General features: G+C 37.6%; 1 protein-coding gene across 6 annotated transcripts in view; it reads right to left on the bottom strand.

Annotated features, from left to right (window-relative positions):
• The window catches only part of LOC123878477 (TNF receptor-associated factor 4), a 115,304-nt gene that overhangs the window by 3,961 nt on the left and 99,117 nt on the right, over window positions 1-12,226 (bottom strand). For 3 of the 6 annotated variants that reach the window (XM_045925671.1, XM_045925679.1, XM_045925663.1), the window contains 4 exons: window positions 4,170-4,274; window positions 3,145-3,306; window positions 1,782-1,931; window positions 943-1,107 (listed from right to left, as the gene is read on the bottom strand). In XM_045925671.1, coding sequence (XP_045781627.1) covers window positions 943-1,107; window positions 1,782-1,931; window positions 3,145-3,306; window positions 4,170-4,274 — 582 coding nt within the window. Of the gene's footprint in view, window positions 1-942; window positions 1,108-1,781; window positions 1,932-3,144; window positions 3,307-4,169; window positions 4,275-4,350; window positions 4,518-4,565; window positions 4,700-5,445; window positions 5,466-12,226 lie in introns of those variants that run through there. The other 3 variants (XM_045925704.1, XM_045925696.1, XM_045925688.1) reach the window with 3 other exon arrangements.

Here is a 12,226-nt window from a genome sequence, read left to right as displayed (position 1 = left end):
GACGGGGAGAGCCCTGTTAATAAATCACTTTATAATAGGACGACACACAATATTATAACAATTAACCCGATAATTAATAGATATGTATTGAATTAAATTATATACTTACGCAAAGCAGATTTTTTAAAGTTTATAGGTACAGAAAAATAAAGGTAGGTTTTTGGCAACTATTTGGACCTTTGACTCGAACAATTTAGAAATGTGTAGATTGTATAGAAGCAGGCGTTACTTTGCGGAATGAGTCGAGTGGTTTTGGAATTTGTGTGGTGTGGTGGTGCGTATTGCTTGCTTGGTGGCTCGCTTTTCCTGCACGTTTAGCAGTGGGAGGGGGGCGTACAGATTGGTCTGGTTAAGCGGATTATGGCAAATTAAGCTTTTGGTTCCTTGCATAAATGAGTAGCTCATAGCTCAACGAATTAGCCAGCTGAAGTGGCAATGGGCAGGCCTCGTCTGCCGCAGAACTGATGGCCGCTGGGGTAGACGTGTTCTGGAGTGGAGACCGCGTATCAGCAAGCGCAGGTGGTGTGAGTGTGTCAGGAAGTGGGTGGATGCGGAAGGCGGAGGGTCATGTGTGGTGGCGCGCTTTTGGGAAGGTCTATGTCCAGCAGTGGACGCAAACAGACTAATTGATTGATTGATAGATAAATGTATAGGTAATATAGAAGCAGGCGTTATTTTGCGGAAGTCCATGATATACAAGGAACCAAAGCTTAATTTGTTATAATCCGCCAAACCAACGAAATCTGTATGGTACGCAGCACCACACAAGACCTTACAACGTCTACATCTCCTGAGGATGCTCCGGTGTCGGGGCGAAACGTGCGTCGAGTGGTGTTGGAATTTGTGTGGTGCTGCGTACCATACAGATTTCGTTGGTTTGGCGGATTATAGCAAATTAAGCTTTTGGTTCCTTGTATAGGTATTATTTAAAGAAGATGTTACCTTGAAGCGACATCCAGCGTCGCGGTAAGTGCAGAGGACGGAGCCGGCCGCGCAGTGGTCGCGCAGGTGCGCGTCCAGCTCGTCGCGCGCGGGCGCGGCCGAGCAGCGCTGCGGGCACGGCACGGGAGCGCGCGAGCACATCGCCCCGTGCGCGGACACTGTGTCCTGGAATCAGAAATTATATTGCTGAAAAATGACAACATCTATGATAAATGATTTGCCAGGCTGTATAGTCTATGATCTTTGTCTTGGGTTGGACAATTATTTTTCTTCTATGATTAAATAAGGCACATTATCTAAGGATATCCTTGCCTCATGCTTTATTCGTACGTCTAAGGTATCCCTTCGACAATTTGCAGACAACTGATATAGACTAGAAGATATTGAATGTATGCAAGAAAAATGACAATACCCTTAGGCCTTAGGGGTTTGGCGAAATGAGACTGAAGAATGAAGTCTTTAATTTTTGTCTTATACCTTAGACGAAAAAATATTAGCAAGCAATGGATATAGAGAAGATAAGCAGCCAGTGTTCTGAATTAGCCAGTGTGGATACGAACTAAGGGATGAAAATTTTCCATCTAAGTTAATCGGCTTAGTAATTAATTACCCAAAAGGAATTTTAGTTTCGAATTAGGTATTTTAGAAGTCGAACACTTTTCATTGAAATTCTAATCATCAAAATATATCGTGTGGCCTGGAAAAATGTTTTTCCAGCTTCGACAGATTTTATTGCTGATGGTTTGGGTTTTCGCCTCCAATTTTTTATGCATTTATGGTAGATGCTAGAAGCTGCTAACTGCTTCAAAGTACCTAGCAAACTGTTTGTAACTGCTTACCTGTGTGTACCTCTGCCCGCAATGTCTGCACGGCACGAGCCGCTTGCTGCAGTGTTGCTGCACGTGCTGCTGCGTGTGTCTGCGCTGCACTTTGGCACCACACTTGTTTTCGCAGTAAACGGGCTCGTGGCCGCAGTTGCCTTGATGCTCCTGCAAAACAGAAAAAATTCAGTTATAGAAAAAGATAAATACCTACTTAACGGCAGTAACATGTTATACATACATATTATCAAAATATAGATCTAACTCTTAGTGGTGATCGTTTTATCATTGTACTTAACCCAAGCAAAAATTTAAAGAAATCTTGTAGACCAATATGATCCTTTGTCATTCCTAATCGGCTTTGATCATAGTTAAAGGTAGATAACTAAAAAAATCTTAAACAAAAACCATTTTTAGCTTAATTTAATTTCTAACAGCCAGCAAACTTTTTATAGTTGGCATTAATACCTTTAACTTCACTCATAGTTTTCACCATCTTTGCAATAATAAGACTGTCATCAATCTTTTAAAAAATATCAAGACCAAAATACTATAAAATCGGCGTTAGCAGAAGAAAAGCAAGTTGAACTGATCTCAGAAGTAGCCTCACTAAAACTATTTGACTATTGATAACTATTGAAGAAACAAGTGTACCTAAATTAAAAATTTATAACATAGAAAATAGCTGATAACTTTCACACGGCTAAACCGATTTTCTTGGATAGCTAATAACACTCTCGATCAAGCCACCTTTCAAACAAAAAAAACTAAATTAAAATCGGTTCATTAGTTTAGGAGCTACGATGCTACAGACAGATACACAGATACACACGTCAAACTTATAACACCCCTCTTTTTGGGTCGGGGATTAATTATCCTAATAAAAAAAATTTTTTTTTCTGTTTTTTTAGCTGCAATCAGTCGACAGACTATAAGCAGGTTAGTTCTGTTGTCAGTGACTTTATCAGACTGGAGGGCCACTGCCCTCAAGTCTGTATAGTATCGAGCACATTTGCCCGCTTCAGTCGCTTTAGTTTTTTAGCAGATAATAGGCTGTTTGCCAGTAAATTGGGGTGTCTTTGTAGTCGCTCCCGATGTTTGTCATTATATTGATTGATTTCTACGATCACAGTTGGCATCTCCAAATATTGGTGTATTTCCGCGTTGCGAGCAAACCACGGAGCGTTGGCAATGTTCCTGAGCATACTGTTCTGGGCTCGTTGTATGACCTGTATGTTTGATTTGCACGCCGTGCCAAACATACAGGTCATACAACGAGCCCTAATAAAATACCTTGTAATTGGCGTCAACTGATAGACGTCTACTACCAGACATAGGTATTGTATTAGGGTAATAGGGGCATTTTCTTGGTGCAGCTGACCTCTAAAGCACTGCCAGAGAACTCCTTCCCACAATGCTCGCAGTTGGCCCTGCGCCGGGGGCAGGTGTAGCGCAGGTGGTCCTGCATCAGCACTCTTGGGATCATGGCACCGCATTGGGCAGCGCATAGCACCGCGTCGTGCTTACAGGTGTTCAGATGTGCCTGTGGATTTTCATGTTTATTTAATAAACTAGATGATCCGCGACTTCGTCCTCGTGGATTTAGGTTCTTATAAACCCCGTGGAAACTCTAGATGCAAGGGATGCAAGCTATCTCTGTACCTCGCCAAAAACGGTTAAATGAATGAGCCGTGACAAGCTAGCAGACAAAAAGACACACTTTCGCATTAATAATATTAGTATGGATAGGACAGCGTTACTGAGTATCAACTGTCTTAAAGGGTGTCTATGTTTTTCTGTCTGATAAAAGCTAGATCGTGCAGTTCTGTTTAACGCATCTTCATCCCAAACATTATTTTGATACTCCGAAATGAATTTATTTTGCAACTAAAAAAGAGCTATGCTTCCTCATTCCGTATAGATAGGCTGGTATAATAAAAGCGCCGAAAAACATTCAAAATAAGTTGAAATTAAAAATTAAGCGTGTTTTGTTAATGGTATTTAAAAAGATTTTTGTTTAAGTTCAGAAGCAATAACAAATAATATCTTTAAAAAAACAAATATCTTTCTAATTATGTCAAATACATACTAGGCAAATAAAACTCAGTCATTTACCTAATTACTAATTAGAATATACTTTAGTACTGACTATTAGTTGTTTAGTGATATCGTAGTTTTACTAAATATGCCTATCAACAATTCTCTGTCCACTATAATACCTACTATTGAAACGAAAATAATATCTCATGAGATAGATTTTAGAGCAACACGTGCCAACAGCTATAAAGATAAAAGAAATGTGTCGATTTCGACGTAGGCGCATAAAATTTATCGATAGGTCTTCACGATACGCCCTCTGTAAACTTTATCTTAACAAAATACAAATATTTACGATATTCAACTCACCTTCAGTTTACGGAGTTCGTCCGACCATTGGCATCCTTCCTTGTGATGGATGCAATACACCACTGAACCCATTATCGCCTTTTCAGACTCCGGGTCTGGGTATATCTGCAACAAAAGATTTGAATCTTTAAAAAATAAGCTTAAAATTATAAAAACTGAGGGTATTACGAAAGATATTTACGTTGCCCCGATTAAAAATATGGTTTGTTGACAACTTCAACTTATTAACTAGATATTTGAACATTTTGAATGAGTTATAGAGAACAGGACGTCAAAAGCAACGGTTGCCGCAAAGACTGATGGAAACGCCAGCGGCTGGCATAACGGATTAAATAGGACAACGCGATCAAAAATAAACCAAAACTCAAAGAGAGTATCAAACAGGCGTAAGCGTACCGTGCGTTCGAATATGGAGCACATCATAATATAGAGATATGCAAACAGCAAAATGGCCGCGTAGTTTTTCGCGCGAAAATTCACTGTTAGGACAGGAGCGCTCAGCGCAAGGGCCCGATACTAAATGGTTTGCGTCCCTGTTTGTACATTTTCGTTATCTTTATGGGTGCAACGAACAGATGGCCGACTCTGGACCCCCGTTCCCTTGTTTGCGTCGAGATAAGCGTGATTTTTCACTTCCCAAACCAGCTGGGTAATGAGACGGGCAAACAAACTTGTTAGAATCTCTCGAGCGCTCCCTTTCACACAGCACAGTTAATTTTTCCACGAAACCGAGCTAAGATGCGCCTAAGCCGTATTGCTCATTCGTTGGCTCGAGCAGTGTAAACAAACAAGATGAACAGATGAAATAGCAAATCTGTTTGTAAACAACGCTAGTAGACGATGTGTGCCATCCGAAATATCTCTCACTACTTCAAACTACGCAGGATGCCAAAAGCTCTGTTGTTCGATTATGTTTTATTGAAAAATTTGAGTTAATTTTATGCTACATCTAATGATTAAGAGAATTCAGCTTTCAAAAGATTCCAAAGTTCCAACCCAGGCATGCACTTCTAATTTTTCGGAATTAAGTATACATCACTTGCTTTAACGGTGAAAGAAAACAACCGAGGAAACCTGCATGTCCGACAGTTTCCCATTATTTTCTCAAAGGTGTGTAAAATCTGCCATCCCACACTTGACCAGCATAGTGTACTATGGCCTAAACTCTTCTCACTCTGAGAGGAGACCCGTGCTTAATAATGAGCAGGTGATGATGATAATGAATGTTACTCAAAACTTAATTAAATAAAATTAATTCAACACGTCTGAAGATCACCTGTTAAAAAAAACCACCTGTTAAATGTAAATTTAATTTTCCGTAACGAATTTAACACCAATAACGTTAAATAAGTTGTCTATAAGTCGAATGATATAATGAAGCAAGTATTGAAGACGGAATCTATACTTATAATATTATAAAGAGGAAACCTTTGTATTTTTGTATGTTTGTATTGAATAGGCTCAAAAACTACTGGACCGATTTCAAAATTTCTTTTACCATTACTTAGAGGGATTCTTCCGAATCCGTATAGGCTATATTTTATCCCGGAAAATAGAAAAAATAAATGTCCACCCGTGCGAAGCCGGGGCGGGTCGCTAGTCATTCATAAAAACGCAGCATCAAAACTCATAGTTGCGACGCTGTTGTCTATTTACAAACACTGATGCATGTGGTCAACGGCAGAGCTGCATAACCGTACCACCTTAGCATCCATCGCTGATTTAGATTGAACACTTAATCCCATCCATTACAAAGGAAATTGTACCTTATGAGCAAATGATAGATGCGAGGTTCCCGTGGATAGTTCGCAAGGAATAGATGCTCTCATAGTCAGCAGTGTATAAATTTACAAATATAGAATGTTATTTGTGTCGTATTCTAAAAAGATGGACCGCGATGTGTTGAACTCTCCCGCATCGCTCAATTATAGAACGCGTCGTAGCGTAAATACTCCAGCTACACAACGGCGTAAGGTGTTACAAAATCAATGGTGCGTCCGACCTTTTAAAACCAAGAGTTACAAGTGAAAAGATAGATGGAAATGGTTAAGTTGCTACCTATGCCATTTGTAAATAATCATTCGTAAGCTTGAAGTCTGAATGTCGTGTGGGTTGAAACTTGAAAGTATTACCGAAGTTAAGGATTTAGATTATAATGACAAATACCTCGTTTGGTAATAATCTTTGTGGAACATTCACGGACCAAATTAACATGGAAATATCAAATAGTTCGATGCTAATTAAGAAATCGAATCTAATCACTTTGCGGAAACAGATAATGAGGCGGCACTTTTGTACACAAATTACTTAAGCTAACTTGTCCTTCCAATTTTCGGAGACTTAACTTGCCTGCGGCTCGTTTTTTAAACTCACATTCATGTTTTAATAACCTCTACTATGCAAACGCTTTATAAAGAGCAACCGCCGAGTTTCTTGCTGGTTCCTCTCGGTAGGAACGGCATTCTGAACCAGTAGTAAATTATTTGACTATTCAAAAGCACTTGTAAAAGTTTATTTGAATAAAAATGTATTCTATTCTATTCTAAACTATAAGTAATAAAATCATGCACATATTGGATACGACCTCGAAGATAATCCAATACCTCTACAAGTCACCACTCGGCCTAAAATAGGTGGTCTAATAAATATTTAACATAGGATAAATATTAACATAGGATAAATCAATCAAGTATGTAAATTTTAGGTGAAAAAATTAAGAAAAGAATGTCACCAAATGACAGATAAACACCTACACGGATGTAAATTGAGGCTATTTTAACAACTCAAATTAACAAGTGTAAATTAAAAATTTAGAACACCCCCGACAAGTAAAAGTTACAGTAACAAGAAAAGAGCTGATAACTTTCAAACGGCTGAACCGATTTTCTTGGATTATAGCTAAGAACAAGCCACCTTTCAAACAAAAAACTAAATTAAAATCGGTTCATTCGTTAAGGAGCTACGACGCCACAGACAGATACACACGTCAAACTTATAACACCCCTCTTTTTGGGTCGGGGGTTAAAAACGCATCTAAATATATCTATCTTGTTGATAACTGGAACTTTTATGAGAAAAGTCAAAGTACCTACGTACGCTCTACAGATATCGGCCTCCCTTATTTATTTATATTCTGCTTACCAACATATTGAGCAACAATTTGTAAGGTTATCTAACTAAGGTGGTTGCGTAAAAAAAAAAACAAAAATCGAGCCCATCGCCCTTTTATCTATTGTTATCATCAACGTATCCAGATACCATGGTATCTGATGGGGCCCTTCAATGCAGATACTTCCTATTTAGGATTTGTTTACATTCCCACGGGGTGTCGATAGCTCGATAAACAATGTTTAGATTTCAGGTGCTAATGGAATCTCCTTATCCCAAAGTAACTACATTTTGATCGTAAAGTTGTAAGGTGAGAGAGATTTGGTGCTGACTGTTAGGTTGGTCGGCGTCAGTCAATCGATACTCATAATATTTGTAGCGTTTATCTAAATATATAAAAAGCAAATAAACTTTACCTAGCGAATAAAGACGTTTTCACAGATTTCTTATACAAAAACTGTCGAATCAAAACGACTTTATTTAACGATGAAAAATCTGCCCTAATAAATAATCTATAGCATTAGTCCTTAAGTTGAAAATCCTTCAGATTTTACACCCTTTGAGTTTGAGTTAACCTAATTTATCATGAGCCGAATTAACTTTAATTTGAACACAGTTTGAAACCAATTAAGTTAACAGCTTGTTTAGCTTTAAAAGTGTATATGGAGTAGAGATGGTCCATTTCACAGGTAGCATGCGAAAAATGATGTGAAAAGACTTTTCATCCATACTAATATTTTAAATGCGAAAGTGTGTCTGTCTGTCTGCTACTTTTTCACGGCCTAACAGTTTAATCGATTCTGACGAAAGGTACAGGGTTAGCTTATATCCCGGGAACGGACATAGGCTACTTTTTTATCCCGGAAAAACAAAGAGTTCCCACGGGATACCTAAAAACCCATCCAGTTAACCGATTTGTATGAAAGGTACCGAGGTAGTTTGCGAGGTAAGACGCTAAATGGCGCACGAGCGAGAACGTTCGCATTGTTGCGTATGTGTTTTCACGGAAACTGATTTTTGCACTCATATCTTAAGCGCGAAAATTCACTTTCCGTGAAATATCAGCACTGTTGAGCTTGATCATAATGCTTCGTTAAATTAATGTACCAAACGAGTGGGTAAATACGAAAATCGAAAAAACTCATTTAGTGAAAAGTCGTATGTGAAAAAAATATTCCCCAAATGAAAATGATTTAAATGTAGCAATAATGCCCATCTCTAATTTGGAGTGGACATTAATACGCCTCAAAATGAGTGAAACAAAGAGATCATTTATAACATTTTAATAGTCAAAATGACGTGCGCGCCGGACATAACCGGCCAGTAAATTGTGCTGAACAATTGAAATAACGCTGCGGCTTTCTAAGCGAAATTAACTCAATTGTGCACACGTGTGGACATAAGCTAACTACCTATTTATTTGTCGCAGGACTCATAAAGTTGATGCTTTTGAGCGTTCTTCTCTTTGTGGAACTCACATTGCGGTTTCGTTAGAAATGAACAAGCCTTGTATTGCCTTGAATGAGAATGTACCTATGTATTTTTATGTTATGTATCTTTCACACTGATCGCCATTGATTTATTGTAACCCGTTGAAGAAAACCGTCCTCTATCATCAGACCTTCAGATATTCATCAGATCGTCACTAAAACATGAAACTTACCAAATAAACCTGATAATGCATTTATCCTCCGATTCAAATTTTCATAATAAGTACATTGAATGAACAGAAATCGTCAAATTAGTTTTATTAGTAGGTAGGTAATCTATAGGCATAGATTACTTATAGTAAATTTTAGTTACTTCAAGTTTTTTATCAGGAAGCTATTTAGATTTTAAAAGCACCACGCTCTTTTTCATCACAGGTCAAGCGCTTAATAAAACAAAGAATTTTCCTAAAATTTCATCAACCTGACTTGTAAATTTCCATCCGAATATTAGAACTGGTTTGTAACATAAAAGGAATAAAATCCTAACCGACACAGTTGTAAGCAATAAGCGACGCCTACAGGGAGCCTATGGTAATTGCTTAGCGCCCACGCGTGTGGTCGGCCTTCCTTAGGTATTTCACAGGTATTGGCTAATAATTTTAAATAATTAATCAATTCTTAAAAAAAGCCGTGATGGCCTAGTGGTCAGGATCTCCGCCGCCTATTCGGGTCCTTGGGGTTCGATCCCGGGCACGCACCTCTTAATTTTCGGAGTCAATTTAAAAAAAAATTAAATAGATCAACGGTGAAGGAAAACATCGTGAGGGATCCTACCTGAAACTTGAGAGTTCTTTATAAGATCACTTTGTTGTCTGTCTGTCTGTCCGTCTATCCGTCTGTCGTGTCTATCAAGAAAACCTATAGGGTACTTCCCGTTGAACTATAATCATGCAATTTGGCACGTAGGTAAGGTCTTATAGTACAAGTAAAGGAAACATTCCGAAAACCGTGAATTTGTGGTTACATCACAAAAAAAATCGATGATGAAAATTATGCTGGTTGCCCTTCAGATAGCTAAGTTTACACACGTTCATTATAGATGGTGAAGTTTAGTATAAACTATTAGAACAGGTAAATTGAACTTGAAATAAATTAGTAACAGTTTGCTTGGATAAGCTTACGGTTCGCCGTGAAGGGCAAGGGCCTATTCTAATTAGGGAAGGTAAACTAACATGCCTGTTTACAGTTAACCTGCACTAGCGCCTTGATGATAGATTGGGCATTCCTCGAATTAATTTGCTTTTACACTAACATAGGGCAATTTCGAACAAAAATCTTTTTTCTTTTTATTTATAGACTAGCGGTCCGCCCCGGCTTCGCCCGTGGTACATAATATATAGTCTATAGCACTCAGGGATCACGTACCTACATATCCAACGGTGAAAGAATTTTTGAAATCAATAACGGCAGATTTTTCGACGCCTTACTCCACAATTTTCACTACCACGAAAAATCCTATATATTTTCCAGGATAAAATATAGCCTATACGGATTCGGAAGAATCCCTCTAAGTAATGGTAAAAGAAATTTTGAAATCGGTCCAGTAGTTTTTGAGCCTATTCAATACAAACATACAAAAATACAAAAATACAAAGGTTTCCTCTTTATAATATTAGTATAGACTGGCGTTTAGCTACAATCAGACGTCTTAGCTAGTTATAATGCAGCCTAATGTGCTAAGGTGGAGCGCGCTTGCCTAGAAGTAACTATTCACTCTTGATTTAAAGGTACCCATATTAAAAGTGGAAGGAAAATGATGCCGGAAAGGCGTTCCATATCACAAATCACAGAATTCGTAACTATTTTTATTACGGCTATAACAAAAAATAATAAAAATTTCAAACTGATTGCTGCCTTGATTAAAATATTAAAAAGTGTTACTTCTTGTGCGGTAATACGGAACCCCTTCTTGTCCGAGTGCGATTCGCACTTGGTCGATTTTAGTGCGCAAAAACTACAAATCGCCATGTTTATATAACCTGATGCCTATTATCATAACAAACACAATGCTTCTTTTTTTTTTTAAAAAAAAACCTAATTATTGTCTATGGTAGGCGAACGGCAAACGGAAGCGGGTTCGACGCCCGGCGGGTGAGGGCTAGCGGCACCTTACCGTGGAATATGTAATGGCTTTCTTACATAATTTTGATTGTGCTCAACAATAATTATTATGTTTGAGAATGAACATCAAAAATGTAAGCGTAGCAAATCTATGAATTACTTTACAAGTGATAATTAAAAATTATAACACCCCCGACAAGTGAAGGTTACAGTAACTAGTAAAGATAACTTTCAAACGGCTAAACCGATTTTCTTGGATTATAGCTAAGACCACTCTCGATCAAGCCACCTTTCAAACAAAAAAAAAAACTAAATTAAAATCGGTTCATTAGTTTAGGAGCCTCGATGCCACAGACAGATACACAGATACACACCCCTCTTTTTGGATCGGGGGTTAGAAAGAAAGGAATTTGGTGTTTGTTGAAGGTAGTTTGACGTGTGCCCTAGAATTAAAAAAATTGCTTACATTGGTATGATTCGGAAAATACAAGACATTTTATGGCAGTCAAAAAAAACTAGATGAACGTTTTATCAGAAGCGCTAATCATCATACACTGTAAAATGCATTATTAACATCTATTCATAAACATTCGGCCGTTATACACCGGAATATCGTCAATGAACTGATGGACAGACAATTAATCACCATTGAGGCTAATGCATGGCCTATGTTTTTGTTTACCTAACGTCAATCGATCTGGTACGATTATCCGAACGCGAACTACAAACTTTGCTATTAAAAAAAAAAAAATTTTTAGCTGAATAAAAGTTTCGAATAAAGAGAATAGGAGCACTTTATTTGAATATGGAACATGATATCAATTAGGTAGCTGTCAGCGCGCTGAACGGGTGTCGGGTTTCTTCTATTTGAGGGCGCACTTTGTTTCGTTATAAAAACATAAAATTAATTGAATAATCCTGGAATTGTTCTATTTCGGACGTCATTTTGGTTAGATTATGTTACAATTCTTACAATAAACCTAATGTCTGGGCATATGCGTTACTTAAATTTATTTAGTGACATATTTGGTGGGGCCGGTTGCGCAAGATAAAGTCTACTTTACCATGTTTGAGCTAATCAACGTCTTGTTTAGAATTAATTTAACGTAAATCACCTTTAAATTAGTTTTTGCTAAATTCAGCTAATTTTATGCCCTTATTAATTTAAAATTATATTTTTGTATTAAGTAGGTATAGTTGACGCAGTGCCCGGTAAATCGACTGTGGTTTTTCTGGCACTTAATGTAACAAAAATGCCCTGTATATTCAATATGTTTAGTAAATATAAATAAATAAATATGTAATTTCTTAGATTTAGGTTTATTAAGAGTTTACGAGGTCAGATTAATATTATAACACAGTAAAAAAACATAATATTATAACACAATAACAGAAACA

The sequence above is a fragment of the Maniola jurtina genome, chromosome 3, assembly GCF_905333055.1.
Source record: "Maniola jurtina chromosome 3, ilManJurt1.1, whole genome shotgun sequence".
Lineage (NCBI taxonomy): Eukaryota > Metazoa > Arthropoda > Insecta > Lepidoptera > Nymphalidae > Maniola > Maniola jurtina.
The sequence above is the reverse complement of the archived record's forward strand: the minus strand, read 5'-3'. Positions and strand labels throughout refer to the sequence as shown.